The sequence below is a fragment of the Pieris brassicae genome, chromosome 9 (assembly GCF_905147105.1).
Source record: "Pieris brassicae chromosome 9, ilPieBrab1.1, whole genome shotgun sequence".
NCBI classification, from domain to species: domain Eukaryota; kingdom Metazoa; phylum Arthropoda; class Insecta; order Lepidoptera; family Pieridae; genus Pieris; species Pieris brassicae.
The window spans coordinates 1,014,681-1,037,796 of NC_059673.1; the positions used below are offsets into that span (position 1 = coordinate 1,014,681).

The following is a 23,116-nucleotide window of genomic DNA, read 5'->3' on the forward strand; positions in this document are numbered from 1 at the left end:
TTGTAGGCACGCTGCCCCCTAATCTATAAAAAAGATTAATTGATTAAAAAGATAAATTGACATGTATCTTTCGAGCCCAGGTTTGGTGCTGTATTATCAAAAAATCCTCAAAATCTAGATTCATTATAACAGTGACTACATTTAACAAATTCGTGAAGATTTTATTTGTTTGTGTTTTCAATATTACATTTTTACATAGCTTCAACGCGGAAATCGGAGATCTACTGTCGTGGTTATCTGAAGTGGACAGCGTAGTGGTCGCATCCAAACCTGTCGGAGGTCTGCCTGAGACTGCCACGGAACAGCTGGAGAGGTTTATGGTACGTTTGAGGTTATTGGTACACAAAATTATTGGCCATAAAGTAAGTTAGGCCCTTCATAATATTTTGACTCTAACTAAACAGGAGGTGTACCACGAAATCGAAGCCAACCGCCCGAAAGTGGAAGCTGTCCTGCAGCAGGGTCAGGAGTACATCAAACGGCAGGACAAGCCTAACCCCACCAGTCAGCTCCACCTCAACTTGAAGAACTTGAAGTCACGATGGGATAATGTCACTTCCAGGTTTGAATGCAAAAATTTATTTAGAGTCCCAAAAGAATGCAATAGGGAATAAATGAATATATTAATAAGTCCCAGGTTCGATAGTCTTTAAAAACATATAAAACATACCTAGAAACTCAGAACGGACAAAACTATTTTTAATATAATAATCCAGACAATGATAGATCTTTATATGTATATATATAATTCTGCTATACGTGTGTATGTCACTGAACTCCTCTTAAATGGCTGGACCGATTTGATTGAATTTTTTTGTATGCGTTTGCGTTTCACCCCGGATGGTTTAGATTCACAAATATTCATACTTTGTTTAATATCCTAATCGCTTGAAATATCATCACATTGTCTATCGGGTCCATTAGTTATACTATATAATAGATCAATGGCTTTAATATGTTTTGTCTTCATAGAGCGTCAGACAAGAAGATAAAGCTGGAAATAGCGCTGAAGGAAGCGACGGAGTTCCACGAGGCTTTGCAAGCGTTCGTCGATTGGTTGACCTCGGCCGAAAAGACTTTGACGTCTGCCAAACCTGTATCCAGGGTTATGGAGACATTGCTCAGTATGTTTTACTATCTTGTATTTGCTGTTCCTTATAAAACAAATCGTTTTCCCTAGTATAGCGAATTACTTAAAATAATTAAGCGATTATTAGGAATGCTAAAATTATGTTTTCTTTTAAGTCAAATCCTATATTAGATTTTATGAGTAATATATGGTGATTTTTGGAAATTTTTGAAGTGTCTGGTGTGTGAAGTGTCTTGAAGTGCCAGGCACTAATTGTTTCAAAAACGAAGAGATTGTAAACGGTGAAGTGGGAACTTGCTTAAAATATTGTGTGTGTAGGACCACTACTTTAAAATTAATACATACAATTTTAACTTTTTCTCTCCAGCCCAAGTGGAAGAGCACAAAGCCTTCCAGAAGGAAGTGTCCACTCACCGGGAGACGATGCTGCAATTGGATAAAAAGGGAACGCACCTGAAATACTTCAGCCAAAAGCAGGATGTGATCCTCATTAAGAACCTTCTGGTTTCGGTGCAGCATAGATGGGAGAGGGTGGTCTCCAAGGCTGCTGAGAGGACCAGGGCTTTGGACCACGGTATCAAGGAGGCCAAGGAGTTTAATGATATGTGGTAAGCTTTTAAAAGATTATTTTCACTACAGGCTCTGTAATTCAACTTACCCAAACTAAAAACTTATTAAATCCCTGGAAATCTAAAGGAGAGAAATAATTATTACTGGTTTCCAAACAGGAACAACTTGATGAACTGGCTTAACGACACAGAACAGCAGTTGGACCAGCTCAACTCTGAAGCCAATGTCAACGACCCGGAGAAGATTAAACAGAGGTGATTTTTATGTTTTTAATCATTTATTTATTTTGATTTCTTTTTATGTGTTTTTGAAGCGAAAATTTTAGCACCGTGGTTATTTGAAATTCGATGAAACAAAAATCGACACATATATACAAGTTTATACACAGCATACAGTGTATAAACTTTGAATTACTGTGCATGTGTAAAAAAACATATATGTGCAAAACATTTAGTAAAAATATTAATTTAATTATAAAATTAGATGAAATTAATAATTTTTTTTAACTTTTTTTATCAACCTTAAATATTGGTATTAAACTTAAAAATTATAATAACATTCATCATCTTAAAACCAAAATTTTTGAAGGTTTCACTTCTACCACTTGCATTGCACTCTTTTTATTTTATGTAATTATTTATAATATATTAGGTAAATATTACCTTAGGTATGTACTAAGGTATGATAATTTCATAGTTAAAAAAATCTTTCGTACATCGAAACCTACTAAACGTGAAAACTGTTGGTAATTTGATGAGTAATTTTTTATTAACTGAATGCAATAAATACTACGAAATTGCGGTAATCTTTTGTTTTTATAACTGAAATTTTTCTCACAGATTAACAAAACACCGTGAATTCCAAAAGGCGTTGGCTTCGAAGCAGCCCGCTTACGACTTGACAAGCAAAACAGGAAAAACCCTGAAAGACAAGGCGCCGAAGAGCGACGAACCGGTGTTGAGGGAAAAGTTGGCCGAACTCAAGTCTAAGTGGACCACTGTTTGCTCGAAGGCTGTGGACAGGTACGACATTTGGATACTCACATTGTCAGAAGACTCGCAAGTGTGTTGCCGACTTTTAAGAATTGATACGCTCTTCTCTTAAAGGACCCTAGAATTTTGCTGAACTTTTGAGTGTTCTAAACTATTTTTAAATGTGTAAAAGATTAACAAACTCAAAAAAAATACTTACTTAATACATTGTCTCTGTCATTATCATCGTCTCTTGAAGTATTGCAAATGTAAGAAATATATGGTGTAGTTGAGTAGTTTATGTATCCATTTTGAAAGATCGACACGATTTAAATAACTTCGCTCGATAGAAAAAAATCCAAACATAGCCAATTTTTAACACTTTGAATTCATTTTGTGACGAAAATGTATACAGAATATGAATTTGAAATTTACACGATACATTTTATCGCAAGCCAATTAATCCATTTCAGAAAAAAAATGATTAAAATACATTAATTTAATGTTTTACATAAGTAATTGTAATTACGGGCCGTGGCGCGTTCGCGATCCAGCTCACTATTGCGTACCGCAGTCCACCCCGAGACACTGACACAGCAATGCTTGCTGGAATAGGGCCTTAACTGTAATTTTCCAAACGAAAAATGATATTTTTCTTTTTTCTTGTTGGATTTTTGCCTGGCATTACAATAAATAATATTTTTAAAACAAACAGTGTTTAACACGGAAAATATTTTCAGACAAAGACGTCTAGAGGAAGCTCTTCTATACTCGGGTCAGTTCAAGGACGCGATGTCCGCGCTCCTCGAATGGCTCAGGAAACAGGAGAAAGACTTATCATCAGAATCACCGCTACACGGAGACTTGGATACCGTTATGGCGCTCATTGAACAGCATAAGGTGAATTGAAAGACCGTATATCATAGTTTGAATAATTTTATTTCAGTGACCACTTTCAGGCATTTACAGAGTTTTAGAGATTTATTTTACCTCTAACAAACTCTTAATGTTGTATTATAAGGGAGTTTTACTCAAATCTGTTGCAAAATATTAACAACAACATTTAGAGTTTGTTATTTCAGTTGAAAATCACTTTTTCTAATCAGTCTATCTTTTATAATCAGTCCAAAATGAACTCATAACAAACACTTCGTATTCAAATTGACTGACACATGTATAGACAAAAAAAAAACTAGCGACTTTTCCACAGACTAACAAAACTAAATGAACATCTGTAAAAACAAAATCGAGAATACATAAACTAATTTAAGAGATATAATTATTTCTTCACATATATATATATTTTTTATAACAACAAAAAAAACACTCGAAAATTGTAAAAGTTTTTTTTCTACTGTTGCAATGAAATCAACGTTTCAGCAATTCGAGGAAGACCTACACTCGCGTGAACAACAAATGCAGTCGGTGATGAAGACGGGCCGAGATTTAGAAGCCACGGTAAGGAGGAAAAAATAATTACATCATTCATCATCATTTAGTTAGCAACCTATCACCATAAAATCATTTTTATCATCAGAACTTTTTCAGATTTTAATATCAAAACCCGTTGTGTGTCTACCTGTGTGTATCTGTAGATAATCCCACATAAAGCCACAGTATTAAGCTAGTATGTGTATCAGGTGCCAGCGGAGGATGCGCTCAGCATCAAACAACAGTGCAGCGAGCTGCAGCAGGCCTGGGACACCGTCTTCACGCTTAGTGAAAGGAAAGCGCACAAACTTGAGACCGCTCTCAAAGAGGTAAGTTCAAACTTAAGTATCGCATTCACGTCCGTCGTTCCACAACTTAGCGTTTTTAAGGCGAATTTTTACAAGGTCGGCAACACAGTTACGAGTCCTCTGCTGTCTGTACGTCCCATCACGTGCGCCTCTTGCTGGTTATATATAAATAAAATAAATAAATCAGTGGCGCCACAACCAGGTTTTAGGTCTGGACCTCAGATTTCTGTATGTGTTATGATTTGTCAATCTAATATATTTTTGTTTGTTTTATTTTATAAAAAAAAAATATAATAATAATAACCAAGTAGACGACCATCTTCTGGGTCTGACTCATGTCGACTTTTTGGGTCTAAGGCAAGCCGGTTTCCTCACGATGTTTTCATTCAGCGTTCTACCGAATGTTAAATGCGCACATAGAACGCACAGATGAGCCACTAGGACAACCTATTATTTAATTATTTGGAAAATATATGTACTTTGCCGGCTTTATATGAATTTCAGCTACGGAACAATAAGTATATAACAAAAAGGTTTCGACCACAACTTATGTACAATTGGAGCAGTCGTCTTCTTATGAATTAAGTTGATAATGGTGAAATTAATAAAATATATTGGTTTTTTTTTATAATTCTTGTCATAAATTAAATTCACAGGCTGAACGTCTCCACAAATCGGTGAACATGCTCCTCGAGTGGCTCTCCGACGCGGAGACCAAACTCCGTTTCACGGGACAGTTGCCAGAAGGAGAACAAGAGACCCAACAGCAGATCCGAGACCACGAGAGGTTCATCAAGGAGCTGAATGAAAAGAAGAGGGACAAGGACGATACCATATCTCTCGCTCACTCTATCTTGGGCAAGGCTCATCCGGATGCAGTGACAGTGATCAAACATTGGATCACGATTATACAGAGCAGATGGGATGAGGTAAGACAATATAGTTCTCACTTAATGAATAGATGGGGTAGAGGGCCTCCACAGTGTGTCTTCATCGCGTTCGGTTAAAATAGGAACCACCAGAGCTGTGACTGAGCTAGAGATGCAGGCGATGCAAGCAGAATCCACTCACTAAGTGGGAAACCCGAAAGTGGCAGCCCCACTACAAGACTAGGGCACAATCCAGAAAACCAACCCAAAAAAAAGTATAGCTCCTAAAACGTAATCCAGGTGAACTGCATGCTGCAATTAGCGATTATGAGGTTTTCACAGGTTGAAGAAGTTGTTTACCTAAACTGTGTTAACCCGTATTTGCAGCCTATTGTAGTTAAAAGTCTGATAAAATATGTTTAGGTCCAAATATGTAGGTAGCTTTTTAATAGTATTTTTATTGTATTGTAAAAATGGCTTAACATTAGTATTTGTTTGAATTTTAATTGTTAAGTATTTTCTACTAATTTATTTAATAGGATTATTGAGGAGCCGACAACCAAAACAAATAAATTATCAATTTGCAATCAAAATAATTTACCAACCTTGCAAAGATAACAAGATTATGATAAATATAGATAAATAAAATCTGATCGAAAATTTTGAGTATTAACACTTGCACGTTAAGAGCAATGCACGCCTATAAGCCGCGAAAATTGATGGTGTCAGTGTTGCCAGTGATTAGAATCTTTAGTCAAGTGTCTGCTGGTCAGGTAATAATTTGTTCTATAGACCTAAGACTTCTAAAAGACTGGAAATTTCGTTTCTCATTAAACATAAAAACTAATCAGTGACGCTACAATCTTTTAAGGTCTCAGATCTGTTTCATGGTCATTTGTCAATGTAATGGGCAAGTTGGTGATCAGCCTTTTGTGCCTGACCATGTCGACGTTTTGGGACTAAGGCAAGGATTGCTCTCGATGATTTCCTTCACCGTTTAAGCGAATGTTAAATGCGCACATAGAAAGTCCATAAGTGCACTGCCGGAGATCGAACCTACGACCTCAGGGATGACAGTTGCACGCTAATGCCACTAGGGCAAAATGTAGAAGAATAATATATATTAATTTCATAAAATCTAGGTATGGCAATGGGCAATGCAACGCGGTGGAAAGCTGGAAACGCACATGCAGAGTTTGAAGGACCTCGACCTGGTTCTGGAAGAACTCTTGCAGTGGCTCAGTGGACTTGAAACTACGCTTATAAGTATGTATACATACGTTTATACTGTATACTAAAATACTATTACAGAATTTGTTTTAAAAAAAAACTAAATGCAAGAGTGTTGCCATTAATTAAAAACAAATAAAAATGTACTAAAAGAATAGTCTGTTACAAAAAATTTACTAGTAAATTTAATCGATGTTTATTTTTTATATGAGGCAAGATTTTCATTAGACCCTTATAGTTAGGAAGTGGGTACTTTTTCCTGCCTGACATGTAAAATTATTAATCTTTATGGTTTATTCTTTAGCCCTGGAAGCCGAACCGCTACCCGAATCTATCGAGGTATTGGAAGGTCTCATTGAAGACCACAAAGATCTGATGGAACACACGCAGAAGAGACAGAACGAGGTGGACCGTGTCTGCAAGGCTTACCAGGTAAGATCCTTTACATGTTCAAATGTTAAATTTTTAGGTTTCGGCATTAACACATAACATAGCAGCGAAATTCACTAAAATTTGTTTAGTGATTTATTGTGTCATGCGAAAAAATGCAATATATATTTGCTATGATATCTTTATTGAAACTAAAGATATAGCCAAAGGTGGAATACATACATAGAAACATATCTTCCAAGTTATTTTTTGTAAATAAATTAATTTACGTATTTATTAAGAATTTTTATATCCAATTTTTATATCCGGCCATATCAAGCAAAAAACGGTTCAGCTGATCTTTTTGTCGAAGCAGGCCATTGTCGACCTCCCCATAACTTCGTCGATCCTGAAAATTTGTAGGCATTGTATAAACACGTTATGTGTCAAATTTCATTCAATTAGAACCAGTAGTTTAGGTATTATAAGTAGTTAAATTTCTTAATTTTGCTACTGACTGGCCGATCATCAAAACTCTAAGGCACTTCTAGCAGACAACTTAATGTTTAGTGTGTTAATCAAGGAAACACTTGGTAATGGCGGCAATTAATCTACATTTATTTATTTAAAATATTTGTAATATTGATATAGTCACTATAAGATGTTAGGTTAGCTAATTACGTAATTACTTGAGACAGAATTTGACTCAGTAGGGTCCGAATTAACAGACTTGGTATTACATGGATAGAAGAACTTGGAGAGATATGGTTTTCTTTACAATATATATATTTGATGGCATACATATGTATTTCTAGGTGAAGAGCCAAAGCGTAGGACGCGAGTCGACCCCACGCAAAGTGTCGGCCAAGAGCGCCATCAAAGGCACGCCTGGGTATGTAATTTTTGTGTCACTAAATACACAAACACAAAAATATAAGTGTATATTTATTGGGCTATTTTTGACTACTGAATTCATATTTCATTCTTCGGCTGAATGCAATTGAGCTTCATCGTCAAGGCATAATACGAAATTCCTCGACATCAGCTCGACGTCCGTCGTTCCACAACTGAGTGGTTTTAAGGCAGTTTTTGCTGTGCACCACCGCTATGTGGAACCAGCTCACTGAAGTATTTTCGGACTGGACTTAAGAAAGAGAAAAGAGTGTACGAATGTATCAATTCTTATACGGCAGACCACGCTTTTGCGAGCCTTCTAACATTGAGGGTTTCCATGGGCGGTGGTACCACTTAATATCAGATGAGCTTCGTGCCCGTTTGCCCTCTGTTCTTTAATAAAAATTAATGATAAAGTTTTTTATATAGACCTGTATCTTTCTGGATAAGTCGGGTCCAATGATTTGTCTCTTTCTCTCGTATTGTATTTACGCTGCGATGGAAAGATACAGAAACATTAATGTAATCAGCGGTTTAAGATGGCGTTAGCTAGTTCTAATATTTTTATTGACACTTATATTTTTGTCGTTGTGTGTGTAAATGTTTGTTTGCCTCATATCGTCATATCGCAATCGCTCATGTGTTCGGCTTCTCACGTGTTTTGTCTCTTTCACTCGCTCGCCGCCATCTTGTGACGTCATTGCACGTGTGACCAATAGACGTGGCTCTCAGCACGACCTTCATAGAGATAGGTCAATGTCACCAGATTATTATGGCAGTAGGCGATATAGGTGTGTATTTTGAGTTTTGTTTAAATTTTGCGTTTAATTAAATTTCTTTCATTTAATTTCATTTGTAAGATAATTTATATTTTAAAATTGTTTAATGGAGGACTAAACACTGTAACGTCATTGTAAAATAACAATTCTACTCCTAAAACTATTCTTGGGAATAAAATACTGTTTAATCATGTTAATAGCATTTCTCTCGCACCTACGAGCTCTGTCTCTTTCACTCACTCGACGCCATCTTGTGACGTCACTGCATGTGTTACTCATACATTTTAATAACATTGTCACAGTAATTTATTCGTCTGTGATCTTTGGAGTAGCCTTGTCTCGCTCTAACATGTGTAAATGTGGCTTTCTGTCTCACCCGTCACGCTTGGTGCAGGTCCCGGATTCACTCGCGAAGTAGGAGAGGAAGGTTTGATGTTACTTTTTTAGGTTTTTTTTAGTTTAGTTTTGGCACCTATGTACTTCAAAGTTGTTATATCTTGTCTGACATAATATATAATTCGACTTAGGTTGCTTCCAGAAAAGGATGTACCAATTATTGTTAAAAGGCCGAAACTCACCCGTGAGCCTTCTGGCAATTTTCATGGGCCGAACACCTAACATCGCCCGTTCACCTCTTGTTACATAAAAAAAATACCTGTTAAACTGAAAACCGTTTTCGTTCTTCTTTTTGACGTCGGTTAAAAAATTTAACTTATTAAAAGCTATGTTTTGTTCCATTGATTGATATATATTAATTATGTACTTAATATATAAAACATTTAATATATTAAATTTTGTTGGTGACAGACGTTGTCCTAATTCACACATACAAAAATCATTCAAAGTGGTCTAGCCTTTTAAGAGGAGTACAGTGCTGTGTGCACTGAACTCCTCTTCATACTTCGTACAGTAGAATTTATATAAAGATAAACTATAATCTAGAAAAAAAGTTTTCGGATCAGATAAAATAACTTTGAGGTATTTTAAGCTTTTTAAGAGTAAAAATGTAGTTAGTGCTGAGTGGTTTATAGAATGTCGTAGTTTTAAAAATCTCGAAAAAATGTATATACTTTTGTTTTTATGAGTATATGTTTATAACGTTATGTATAATATGAATACGTCAAATCCTCTCTGTTGGTGGTTGGATTAACACGCTTTTATTATCTGTTCACAATTATCACGTGTCTATGACCACGCGCTTCTTGGACTAAATATGACTAACAGGTAACATTGTTAAATTTATTCACGTTCAAATAAAGCTTCATTAGCTAATGTAAACGCAAATTTATGAATTATTTTCATCGCTAGTTTTCACGTCTCAGCAATCGTGGTGACATCAAGTTGACACTTGACAGTTAACTATTTGACATTAGAATTTGTTGACATATTGCATTACTAGCGCCATCTTATTGTGGTTTTACAAAAATAAGCCAGTTTTTGCGTTTATATCGATTAATGGAGCTTTATTTAAATATGTGGTACTCGCGTTAACACGCACATGTTGGCTTAGCAATTTTACTAAATTAACTTAAATTTAAAAGCAGTCATTTGTCTCTTTCTGACAAATTGGATGTACACTATGAAGGAAAGAGACTGAATACTTCTTTCGTTCAAGCTGGTACTACGACTGAGTTTTTGCAAGAGCAGTGTCTCCCACACTGTGCGGCCCACTCCCAACTGGGAGGTGTGTTTCGTTCACGATTTCCTAGTGATTTCTTCCAAATCCTATCATTTATGTTTCTTAGGTGAACAATTTAATTGTTTAATATTAACTTATGTTACAGAGCATAAGAATTTTAGAAACTCTAAGGCATGACACAAAAAGAAATGGAAAACACTGGTCTAGATTATAAGCGTGACCTCTGACATGTGTCAAAATTTTTGCTGTATTATATAAAATTTGACAGATGAGAGAATTGTTTTCTTGTCTCTGAATCCTTCACAAAGTCTAGTCGTTAGTTAGACAAAATCCTAAATTACGACTGGTTTCAATTGAAGAACTTTCGCTTTGCACATTCCACCATCAATTTCTGTTTTAGTAGTTGTCACAGTCATGGTGAATCTACTCAACGAGAAACTCACTTACACTAATGCTAATCTTCCAATTGCTAAGCTGACATTCAAACGCTCATCTGAAATTGTCATTTGTCAACTGTCAATTGTTTAAAAAAAATTGCAGTCGTTTGTGTAATTCTTGCGTTAACCATTATTAAGTCGACGGATTGACAACTTCGGTGGCATTTAACACACTAACTATAACCAGAACGAGCATGGGAACTAACTGCGGTCATGGTTTGTATTTCGTGTTTTGATGATTGTGTTGCTTTAGTCGCGTCAGTCCGGGAAGAGATTCGCCTGACCGCGTCCTGCCGCACTACGGTCCGCGGTTCCCGGCTAAGGGAAGGTAAGGAATACGGCCATATTAAAATAATCATTTAAATTATTATATAATTATATCAAAAATTTAGTTCTTGATAACTTTAGTGATATATAAAATTGATTATGTTGGGATTAGAACGCACTTTTGTAAATTGGAACGTTTATTGCTCGATTGTGATTGTTGATGTCATAGCAGTGCTGCCAACTTGGGGTTTTTTAAATCATTATTATATTTTTCTTAAAAGACGCAGTTCTATACAATTTATATTAAGTCTAGCTAACTACTAACCAAACCAAAAATTAACTCGAAGCGTGGCTATTACTGAAATATCGAAAAGATGAACTCTAAGATCTAAATTTTATACATATTTGAATTTACCTCTCTTTCCGAGTGTACAACAAAACCTTTTGGGGTCTTTAATCGATATTTAAAGACATTTGAAGAAGGTTTTAGGGGGAACATTCTGTAGTTGTTGGCATCACTGAGTCATAGACAAATCTCAATCAAACGACACGCATTTTGTTTTTCATGACATGCCGCCAGGTGTGTATTAATAGCAAACATTTATTTATATTTTTATTATACAATACAAACACTTTGTTTTATTATAATACCATACAAATATTGAATGCACAAAAGAACTTCAGGGGAGATTTCACAAAGCTAGTTTATATGCTGATCATACTTAGTTATAAATCATAATCTATAGAATTCTAATCATAATCTTCAGAATTTATGTATTTATTGTCTGGATATTCAATTTGTCTTTGCACGCACTTCAATAAATATTCCTTAGCTTAATGAGAAATAAGATTCCACAAGAGGAATAAAGGAATTACGACTCTAGAGTTTCCATTTCAACAACTCATTAATTTCTCCATTGACTCTTGAAGAGGGGTTAGGATATGCGTGCTTTTGTAATATTTTGTTTGAGTGCTTCTCAGCGTAGTGAATTGCTTGTTCAGCGGTTTTGAATGAAGTAATGTTGCTTGTTTCTAGTCTTAAATACATTGTTTGAAGAGGTGTTTTCAAAGCTAGGGGATTTGTTTTATTATAGTACATAATATGTTTGTGTTTTAGTGATTTTTCTTTGCCGGTGTGTTTCTTATAATGCTTTTATGTGGCTTCTGCGTGCGACTCTAATCCCTGAGGTTCGATCCCCGGCTGTGCACCAATGGACTTTCTATATGCGCATTTAACATTCGCACGAAAGTTGAAGGAAAACATCGTGAGGAAACTGGCTTGTCTTTGACCCAAAAAGTCGAAATGAGTCAGGCACAAGAGGCTGATCAACTACTTGCCTATTAGATTAACAAATGATAATGATACAAAAATCTGTGGCCTGCACTGGTTGTTTTTATAAATTTGCTGAAAGTTGCAACTATGACAGCTTATTAATTTGATAAGGTCACAGATAAAAAACTCAAATAATTTTTTCATATAGGTTTTTAAACGTCAAAAAAAAAGAAATATACCTTAAATGCTTCTAATTTTACATTTACTGCCAGTTCTCAAATGAAGGGCGTAGAACGGAAGAGAAGAACTGGCAATAAACTCTCCGCCACTCTTGTTTTATGTGATGATGTATAAAAGTTACATATTTGAGAAAAAGTTTCCTTAAATTTTGGATTGTACGATATAATCCCCTACAGCGTCGGCGCCGAGCCGGAGTTCAGGTCTAGTCGGGTGAAACAACTGTGGGACAAATGGAGACACGTCTGGCTGCTCGCCTGGGAAAGGCAGAGAAGGCTGCACGACCGCCTGATGCATCTGAAGGAACTACAAAGAGTTTCCAACTTCAGCTGGGATGAATGGAGAAAGCGGGTAAGGATGTGGTTATACAAATCCAAGTAACACTACTTATCCAGAGCTATATATATAATATATATTAGAGCTAATATATATTTTTAATAAAAATAATTTAAACAAATATCAAAAGTTAGGTTACTGTGGTGTTGTGTCCTTTAACGCAACGTTTTCTCGATGTATTGTATACTTATTAGTTGAGCGAAGAAAGCACCAGCTCTCTGGGGTCACCAGTACTGTCTACCTTAAATCTTTAATTAGTCATAAAATAGTGGGAGAAGAGACTCTTATAGTTGAGCATTAGTTTCGCCTGCTTTTCTTTATATTAGATGTAGAACTTTTTTTGTAAGATATTTATAATGTGGTAATATTGCTATTTTGATATTGATAGGTCACGCGATTTATATTTGTGCATAATAGACTACATGCACACACACTTACACTTTAAATTAGCTGTTAACAAAATGCAACAATACATCTTTTTGACAAGTCCTTTGTCTGTCCAGTTCCTGAAGTTCATGAACCACAAGAAATCCCGTCTGACGGACCTGTTCCGAAAGATGGACAAAGACAACAACGGAATGATTGCAAGGAACGAGTTCATCGACGGAATCATTAATACCAGTAAGTTATATCATCTGATTTTATTTTTTGTAAATTTCCGTCAGAATTCTGGCTGGTCATTCACTGTCTGTACTGCAACAATCATTGTTTCCGCGGAAATCCCAGAATTTCTGGCTGTAATTTACACTGTATGTATTAAAAGTTTCGAAAGTCACAGATAAATGGTACACATTATTAGGGAATGCAATCCCGATCTCGCGAGATCCCGTGTAATTTTTCGGGATCAATCCCGAAGCATAATATGACGAGATCCCGTTCGAGATTGACGGGATTGGGCTGCAATGGTCAGCGATTCTACACACATCCGCTCGGGACGCTTCACGCGACATTGCACGTTGCAATGGACATTAGATGCCGGTTAGCAGATAGCACTCTTGAGACACTTTAGAAGATACTCTTTTTTTGGAAGTTACTTTCAAAATCACCAATTTTAATCTCCTTGAGCTATACCTACTTTAGTTTTGATTATGTTCATGTAATTAAAATTGTTAGTTGTTTAGTTAGTAATATTAAAGGATATGTTTTCTTTCAAATAATATTTTATTTACATATATACACTATCACAAACATGCAGTTTTCATCGTATTCAGTCACGTGAATTATTTTTTTACACTATACGAGATCCCGAAAATTATGGGTTTGATATTTCTAATCCCGCGGGATCTCGAATTCACGATCTCGACACGATTGCATTCCCTACACATTATACGTTACATACGTTGTATATAAGGAAATTAAGCATCCGATAAAATTGGATTTTAGGATTAAATTTTGCAGTATCTATGTCGCAGGAAAGTAGTTAAATCAGCGAGTTAATTGAATCTCTTGACAGTTAATTAAATGTCAATATGCAATCAAGTCAATCAATGTTGATTTAAATAAAGCAGCGTCGAAAAAGTTTAACTATCTGTCTGACCGAAAGCCAGCGTGTTGATTAACAATATAAAACAAGATGCTAAATCAAGACTCCGCCATGATTATTGATTTGTTATTGTTATGTCAGTGTGATCGTGAAGAACTGAACTTGGATATTCCGTGTTTTGCTTTATTGTAAATGGTTAGGTTAGTCTTGTTGCCTAGGAACATTTAGGAAACTCGTTAAACGTTTCGTTCAATCACTTGTCTGACGGAACTTTAGCGACTTGGTTGAATATCGATTTTTAATTAAGTGTCTAGGGATTCAATTAACTCTCTGATTTAACTACTTTACTGTGACATCCATATGGTCATAGCATCATCATCTAGACGTGGTTTTTCATATTTTCAATAAATAATTTGCTTCTGAAGGTATCTAATTCCATTTTACTGATTACCCTTACGTGGTCTGTAGCTGTTCCTTATGGGTAAACCAAAACAAATGAACAATTCATGAGGGTTCATTCCGGGTTTATGATGTTCCTGGTTCACATAGTCTAAAATTATTGTGCTTACAGAATTCGACACATCCCGATTGGAAATGGGCGCTGTGGCTGATCTGTTTGACAGAAATGGCTCTGGGCTGATCGATTGGGAGGAGTTCATCGCTGCCTTACGACCTGATTGGGTAAGATACAAATCATTAAATGTATATTTATTTAATCGAAATAATATAAACAATATTCTTACAGTACAAAGCGAATGCGATAATGTCGAAAAAATAAATAAGACTGTTCAGTAACACTGCAAGACTAGAAGTAGAAGCCAACTGTAAGACCCGTCTTGTTTCTGACTTACTGTACTCCATCATCCCTAAGACAATTTTGGGTACATTAAGGGATAGTAGGGATAGTTACGCTGAAACATAACACACTTATAACGCGTTTCCGTAAAACGCGATTTCCGTTCCCCATATATTTCTGTAGTGTGCAATTTATGATGTTTTCCAAAGTCATAATGAGTTTTTGCGTACCTTTGCCAGGTGTAATCAATTGTGTTGTTATATTAAACTAAATAACTCTATTAAATTCGTGTTTTTTAGTTTTAATTGTTAAAAAAACTGTATTACGTGAATACATCTAAAAAACTCCTACAACGCGATTTTCTATAACGCGGGTCTTCTGCGTCTTTTTTTAATGTAATAGGACAGAGGCTCATCTGATGTTAAGTGATACCGCCGCCCATGGACTCAAATTGCCATAAGGCTCGCAAGTGCGTTCATGGCCTTTCCCTTTCAAGAGTTGGTACTCTTTTCTTCAAAAACCCTACCTAAAATTGGTTCCGAAATACTTCACTTGGCAGCTGGTTCCACATAGTAACAGGGGAACTAATGTACGCGCAGTACAGTAATCCACCTAACCTAACCGTTGTAGAAGCTAGAGGTGGCCTTAATATTGGTAAACGTGGTTACCGTTCGAACCACAAATCCTTTTTTTGTATTCTTTAAAACAATGTTTTAATATTGTGCATTCGGCTTAATTTCTATAGTTAGGACAAGTTTTTTTTTTCATTTATGAAAATGACGACTGCAGTACCTATTATGAACGTTGGAGATCGAACCAGTTAAAATTAATTATTTCTTAATGAAGGTGGAACGCCGTGGTCCCCCCACGGACGCAGATAAAATTCACGATGAAGTGAAGAGGCTGGTCATGCTTTGCACCTGCAGGCAGAAGTTCAGAGTGTTCCAGGTCGGAGAAGGCAAATATAGGGTAAGTCAATATTTTACCTTAACCAAAGTGCCTTCCTTAATTTATAAAAGTTCAATGCTTATTGTTAATTTTTTTGGTGATCTTAAAAGTTCGATTTTTAGGAAAATTATGTTGTTTTGGTGTTGTCGACTTCTTAGTCAACTTGTATATTTTTAATTAATAAAAAAATTGTTAAAGCTATAATCAAATAGTTAATATTCCTTACGGCTTAAAATGTGTATTATCAATTTAACAGTGAATTTAAAAATAAAAAGCTGTATGCGATTGTAATTGAACTAAAAAATAATATTTTTGTTTAACGTGTTTATGAAATGTAATATTTTTTAGTCTTAGTCGTAATTGTCTGAACAGCTGATTTATTATGAAAAACCTTCGAGAACATATAAAGTTAATAACGTTAACAATGCCATAAAACAACTTACTGAGTTAAGCTAAATAAAAACAGTTTGGTGACTCGCAAAAACTTCGTCTGGTTCGGATCCTACGGTCTACTGTGATGGTTCGAGTTGGCGGTGGCTGGGTGGCCTTAGACGAGTTCCTTGTCAAAAATGACCCATGCAGAGGTACGTACTTTAGTAACGAATGTTTGTTTGGTTATTGTATTAAGATTACACAAATAGGAAGTACTTCGATATTACTTGGTATTGGTAATAATTAGGTAGTCTATTAAAATTGTTGATTATATAATTTGATTAACTGAACAAAACTGAAATCAGTAACTAAACAAACAAAGTGGTAGAAATTTAAGAATAATATTGAAGACTGAATTTTAACTCTTGCATTCTAATATTACATAACTTATTACAATGTTTTCTGGAAATATGATTAAAGAACTTATTTTAAAAAATCTTTTTGGCTAAACAATACTGTACAAACAGTCAAAATTAATCTATAAACGGAAGTGCGAAGTTGTTACAAACTTGAGCACTATGATAAATGTCTAGTTTCGAATCTTGGAAACTTTACGTTTCCAAGATTCGAAATTCTGGAATTCGATTCGTAATTCTGGAATATGAACCTGAGACTTGGTATGATTGCAACAAGGACTTAATGTTAAAATAATAATAAAAAACAAAAACATTATTGTTGTTTGGTTCAAAAGTTATTTTTATTCCAAGCTTTTTACCAAAGTTACTTATATAACTTTCCTCAGTTATGTTAAGAATTACCATAAAAATAATTATTGAACTATAATTTAAGATTCATAAGCCAAGTTGAATTGTATCTAATAACTAGTTTATGAGAATATGAACTTTCCTATTATATATTCCATTTGGCTTATAACAATTCATGACTTTGTAATGTGCAATTTTTGGTGCAACATTAAAAAGTCAATTGGTGATATAAGAAATTCAAAGTGTCAATCCCAAGCGTTAACTTGTTTGTGTCTTAACCCTTAACTGTTTTAACGTCCATTAACAGGTTTGACGGGCAAATTCAGCTCTTTTAATAAACTAAAGAATGTTACTAACATAAAATAGGAACAAAAAAAAAGAGCAATACATCTTTAAACATTTATTTACTAATCACATGCTACAAAATGATACTGGCAACATAGAAACGAAAAATATCACAGAATTAATGGCAAAAATTTAGTCTTAGAATTTGTCACAAAATCAAGGTAAAATAAAGACATTATAGCAAAGGTTTCGGCTTATTAAAAATAGCTTGTTAGTGATAAATGCATTTAAATATAGTTAAAACTAATCCTAAAAATGTTATCTCTATTTTCCCATACAAGTACAATATTTAACTTGAGTAATACTGGTTTTAATCTCTAAAAATACAATGAGATTCATTAAGTACATTATAGTGCTACTTTTTTAAATATTAGTTAAAAATATTTTATGGCATGTTAAAGGTTACACAATCATTTAATCAATAGCTGATTTTGTTATGAAGGATGTAAACGAAGATATTTCACTCTTTTCTGGCATATGGTTAAATTCAATTTCCTCGCTCAAATTCTGTGTGTCAGATGTATTTTCATTGACAGGCCATTTTTTGTGACTTGGTGCGTACAATACCAATAAAGCAAAAATATAGATATTCCACATTCCATAAACGCCTGTGAAAAATGCTGAGGTATATTGCAGTTCAATGTTGTCATCCCACTTCCATTGCCCCTCGGCCACTTGTCCTAGTATAAATCCAATAACTGTCATGGCAGCACAAATCAGAGTAGCTAGCATTAAAAACTTGAAACGGTATACAATTCCTTCATAGTGTAATCGGCGCACTGAGCACATAGCTGGTAATGATTGCCGTTTGTGTGATATATTCATAAACACTTTCCACACCATATAGGTTAAAAATAGGAAGTACATTCCAGTCGAGATACCTGCCAGTATTATAAAAGTCAGAGCCAAGTTAGTTCCCAATTCTGATACCCAGATAGAATAAAATGGGTTTCTCAGTTGTATTCCACGTTCACACATGTCAAAGACAAAAAGTGATACACAACCCAAAAGTACAGCACTTAAATGTCGCCAATATTTCCTTACACTGTTTTTATCTTTTGATTCTTGTATTAACATGTGTTCTCCAGCAAATACAAGCCAAAATGAAAATAGACTTGCATAAAAAAAACCTTGACGAATGTCACTTAATAATAACATAAAAGGCAAGTCAAAAACCAGTGTTAAATATTCAATAGGCATATCTAGAACACAAAGAGCTATGCCCAATGCAAATAACATCTCCTCCAAGAGAACCGGTTTTCTTTGCAATAAATGTATTCTGCGCCAGAACCAAACCAATATTCCAACAATACATGGAAAGAAAACTGTTTTCAACGACAGCCATACTTTAGTAAATCCTCCATTTTGATTTATAGCAGTGACCCACATGTCCTCTATGTGACCAATATGGGCATTCATATCTTTTGTTTCAACTGGCAGGCGAATGTTAAGTAAATAATAGTCATGGTATAAGGAACCAAGCTCAAATAAAGGCATGGCAGAGCAATTGTACAAATATCCTTCGATTTTGACATTTATGTCACAGTCCAAGTGCCGTTTTTCCCTTGAAAGCGTATATAGCTTCCAGGCGTCGTCGGGGTCTCCTTTGTTTTTATACGCTAGACGAGCGTCAATAGTTATAGTACTTTGTCGAGTTACCTCCATTGATGAATGATACCTTACATCCATTTGAAGCACCCCAATCAAGTTTTGCTGCCACCGAGAATAGTCGATTTTCATGCCCTCGCGCGGCAATGGCAATTGAAACGCAAAAACAATGTCGGTCTCAGACAAATCGTGACTCAGTTGTGCTTCAGTAAGGTCAACAGTCTCACATTTACCTATGCCACGATTGTAGAACCATTTTGTCGTATCATTTTTCACTTTAGATCTATCTCTGCATACAGTTCCAAGAATAGTTTGCGAATTTGCGGGCATGGGTGCGACCAAGCCGCCAATCAAGAAACACATCACGAGACATGCTAGTAGAAATGATATTAGTATCGCGAGTTTACGTCCACTGAGGTTTTCTAACACTGTTCCAGTCATGTTTTTTCTTAGTTTTTACATTTAATTTACTCAAATAGTCAACACGCCCAATAACAATAGATACAACGTAACCGGCCGAGATAAAACTTGAGAGTGAAGGACGGAAATGACATGCGCTGTCAGAATGTCATAATTGCGCAGTCGTGAACCAGTTGCCAGTATCGCGGCTTAGAAAATAAAATATTATTTCAAATATAAACTATTATAACGGTATTAATACAAAATGTTATAATGCTTACACCTAGCACTTAAAACGAACCACGTTCAAATAAATCACTTGTTTCATTGCAAGGTTATCATTACACACTAAAAGCTAGTTATAGTGATCTCGCTAAGTAAAAATATTTTTTCGTATTTTGATGTTGCTACTAATTAACTAATTCGTATTTGCTTTGCCCATTCCATCCCTGATTTCCCTTTTTTTATATTATTTCATTGCGTTTTATCCCTTATACCTTGACGTGAGTAGTATCATTAGTGCTACCGCTGCCTGATCCGAGTAAACCGGAACAGCATGAAGCTTGTTGCCCGCTCGGTAAGAAAATACGATTTGCTTTTGGAAACTTGACATAGTATGTTCAATATATTTTTTTTTAATACATATAATAGATAAGTTCCATAGCAAGTCCTATTAATTATACGTTAAATATTGGTGTTGCTTAAATATTATGTTTGCTATGAATGTATTTTATATTTTGGTATATTATTTTGATTACTTTGTTAATATAATAATTTTATCGATGTTTTTAATTTATTAGGTGCAGTATATTTTATTGTCTTTGTAGACGAATGCCCGTAACTGTGGATATAACGGTTATAGTTATTGGCTTCATCTAATATTTATTATTAATTATGCATGTTTGAAAAGTTGTTTGCTTAATCAATAATATTTAACTTAGTAGGTAGTTACTAATTTATATTTAACTGAATCAAGTGCAAGGTTGACCTTAACATTAAAAAAAATGATTTAATTTATTCAATAAGGATTCTACATTAATTAATATTTTTTATTTGATTATCTTGCTCTTGAATTCATATTGATTGATTTGATTTGGTGTGAGAATACTAATTATTGTAATTTAATGTTCCTGTTCCTTATTGCACACTTAAAAAATTAATGATTTAATTTTTTTATTTTTTTATTGCGTTTTTGTGCCTATGTTTGACATGATCTGATTTTTGTTTGTTGTTTTTCCCTCTTCCTCACAACCGATGCACGCTCCTCTTTTTGACACATTGGTGTAATTTTTGACCCCTCATTTTACCAAACGGTTTTGTTTTGACCCTATTCCATCCTTTCCCTTTTAATCCTGCACTGGACGCCGCCCGCATGCAGCCAAGGGACGCACAAACATCGAACTCCGGGAGCAATTTATTCTGGCCGATGGAGTATCGCAAAGCATGGCTGCGTTCAGACCGCGAACGCCACGCTCAAACACAAATACGCCTCCATCCACTGGACCAATAACGAAGGTAAGTTTAGCTAAAATTGTTCTAATGTAATGTTTCTCTCTACAGGTTATGTTTAGTTTTTAGTCTCGCACTTGTACTACATATTCGCACAGCTGTAGTTATAGAGGGTCAAATCGGTTTGGGTTTTCTTATTTTTGCTTTTTTCTGTTGAATCTTGTACATGGATAGATGTATCCATTTGCAAGAGGCAATCGCGTCGTGAACAGCATGTAACGAGCTCGTAGCGTTGTCGTATTGCATTAGTGTGCTAAGCTAAGCATTCACTGGCTCGTGTAGTGTTTGGTGTTTTTGTCTTCCATTGCAACTTGGATTGGAGGTGGCACGTCAACACGTTCGGACGTTCCGGTAACGTATTCTGTTTGTCCTTCCCTCTAGATCCCTTCACACCCGCATTACACAAATATAAGCGTGTCCGTCGACTAGTGTGTGGACTAATCGTAACATCGTTTTGTTAAAACCGCGTTTTCGGCAAAAGATTGGCACTATGAAAGACTATTTTTCCTGTCAAATACTTCCTTTCTTAATGAGACTTCTACTTCAATTGATGCGTTTAGCTGAAGAGTTTATGGAGCAGTTGAGGCCAATATTTGAGGCTTTGAGACAGAGGGAAGAGCTCCCTTGCTCGTATCCGCTGCATGTGGGCTCGACGCACGGCACAAAGCAGGCTTTCATTTACGGCCATTCAAGATCTCAAGGTTCTACGACTCCGGGTGCCCACCACTATACACACCAACACGGATATCAACCTTCTCCAGGATATCATTGGGTAATGATTAGGCTGTGTGACAGTTTGCTGGTTGATTGCACTCGATCTAATAGCAGCTGTGTTTTGTTTGTATTAATAATTTAATTGTTATTATCAGTGTTAGTATGATTTAATAGATCATCAAATAATTTTAGTTCGGCATGCACACGACACGTATTTGCCTTGATGTTTTTCTTACGTTTTCATCGTGATTATCATTTAACTCCATTGTTTGCCACCAAGATATTTTGAATCATTTCAATAAAAATAATAAAAATATAGGTAAGGGAACGTACGGCTCGCTCTGTGCCAATGTCGGCTGGAGGAGTTCATGGTCGAGCCTCACGGTCTTCGCTCAGTGCGGGAACACCAGATTCGCTGAGCGACAACGAAGCCGCTAGTGGATTAGGACAAAGATATAGAAAGCCGAGTGTACCCAGGTATGTATCATAAGTCCAATGTAATTCGACACACACACTACGCCACTTTTTCATCTAATGTGTATTCAAATATTTTTAGATCTACCTTAACACCTGGTGGGTCAAGGCCAGGTTCGAGACCCGGATCTAGAACTGGGTCAAAACCACCTTCTAGACATGGATCCAACTTATCTTTGGACAGCACAGGTTAATATTACTTCTCACGCTTATCTACTATTTTGTTTTGCCGTATTATTAAATATAAACTATAAACGTTATTATCATTTTTCTCTAGATGACGTATCTACTCCATCTCGTATACCTATGAGGAAAGTGACTAACACGCGGGCATCTCTTGCCCGTGCCGCGGCAACCGCCAACAAACTTGGTGTCAGTACACCGAATGGTGGCTCGCGTCCACGAACACCCACTGGTATTCTGACACCAGCTAGTGGAAGGTGAGATTTATTTTCTCTTATATTTTTTACCTATTGAACCCAGAGTTGCGTAAGTTGTAATTATTAAATTTTCGACGTTTTTAGGGGAGTAAAATAATAAATTTAGATTTTCTGCCAAAATTCCAAGCCAAAGGCAGATAATTTACGGATTACCCAAATTTTATACTTTTCTGTGTCATTAAATATAGTTCTAACCTACTTAGATAAAATCACATTTTTTGTTCAAAATTCTGTAAAAATGTTATTGATTATATATGGTAACATGAATTGGTCCGGGTCCGGGCAGGTATCATAGCGGAGCGATGTACCGCACTTGCAGTATTCCTACATTGTCACCGGTGCCTGCTCTAGTGAGGTACACTGTCAAATGATAGTAAAAGTTTTGATTGGGGTGGTGCTAGTCTCGCAATTTGAATTATTGTTATTGAAAAAATTGATTACCACATGAATGCATCGATAAAAAAATATTATAATATTTTTTGATCGATGCATCAATTAATATTTTGTTAAATTAAGAAAGAAATTCAAATTGTGACAGTAATTTGTTTGATTGCACTTGTGAAG

At 35.5% G+C, this 23,116-nt stretch overlaps 2 protein-coding genes across 28 annotated transcripts in view; one reads left to right on the plus strand and one right to left on the minus strand.

The window, feature by feature from the left end:
- Window positions 1-23,116, plus strand: part of LOC123714728 (dystonin) — a 256,193-nt gene that overhangs the window by 230,252 nt on the left and 2,825 nt on the right. For 14 of the 27 annotated variants that reach the window (XM_045669172.1, XM_045669170.1, XM_045669187.1 and 11 more), the window contains 26 exons: window positions 200-320; window positions 405-562; window positions 973-1,124; window positions 1,458-1,698; window positions 1,819-1,914; window positions 2,500-2,682; window positions 3,372-3,531; window positions 4,012-4,089; window positions 4,272-4,391; window positions 5,027-5,299; window positions 6,382-6,505; window positions 6,774-6,901; window positions 7,654-7,730; window positions 8,452-8,523; window positions 8,906-8,938; window positions 10,841-10,915; window positions 12,544-12,715; window positions 13,204-13,321; window positions 14,755-14,864; window positions 15,826-15,948; window positions 16,394-16,511; window positions 21,485-21,696; window positions 21,958-22,115; window positions 22,195-22,301; window positions 22,390-22,552; window positions 22,839-22,907. In XM_045669172.1, the coding sequence (XP_045525128.1) occupies window positions 200-320; window positions 405-562; window positions 973-1,124; window positions 1,458-1,698; window positions 1,819-1,914; window positions 2,500-2,682; window positions 3,372-3,531; window positions 4,012-4,089; window positions 4,272-4,391; window positions 5,027-5,299; window positions 6,382-6,505; window positions 6,774-6,901; window positions 7,654-7,730; window positions 8,452-8,523; window positions 8,906-8,938; window positions 10,841-10,915; window positions 12,544-12,715; window positions 13,204-13,321; window positions 14,755-14,864; window positions 15,826-15,948; window positions 16,394-16,511; window positions 21,485-21,696; window positions 21,958-22,115; window positions 22,195-22,301; window positions 22,390-22,552; window positions 22,839-22,907 (3,441 nt within the window). Of the gene's footprint in view, window positions 1-199; window positions 321-404; window positions 563-972; window positions 1,125-1,457; window positions 1,699-1,818; window positions 1,915-2,499; window positions 2,683-3,371; window positions 3,532-4,011; window positions 4,090-4,271; window positions 4,392-5,026; window positions 5,300-6,381; window positions 6,506-6,773; window positions 6,902-7,653; window positions 7,731-8,451; window positions 8,524-8,905; window positions 8,939-10,840; window positions 10,916-12,543; window positions 12,716-13,203; window positions 13,322-14,754; window positions 14,865-15,825; window positions 15,949-16,393; window positions 16,512-20,793; window positions 20,931-21,484; window positions 21,697-21,957; window positions 22,116-22,194; window positions 22,302-22,389; window positions 22,553-22,838; window positions 22,908-23,116 lie in introns of all 27 variants that reach the window. The other 13 variants (XM_045669164.1, XM_045669188.1, XM_045669186.1 and 10 more) reach the window with 10 other exon arrangements.
- LOC123714732 (protein wntless) lies at window positions 17,449-19,541 on the minus strand. The gene has a single exon (XM_045669191.1). It carries the CDS (start codon window positions 19,455-19,457, stop codon window positions 17,823-17,825), a length of 1,635 nt encoding a protein of 544 aa, XP_045525147.1. The 5' UTR covers window positions 19,458-19,541; the 3' UTR covers window positions 17,449-17,822.

Bases quoted from the DNA above. Each gene is read 5' to 3' on its own strand.
- LOC123714732 (XM_045669191.1), bottom strand. From the start codon at position 19,457: ATGACTGGAACAGTGTTAGAAAACCTCAGTGGACGTAAACTCGCGATA.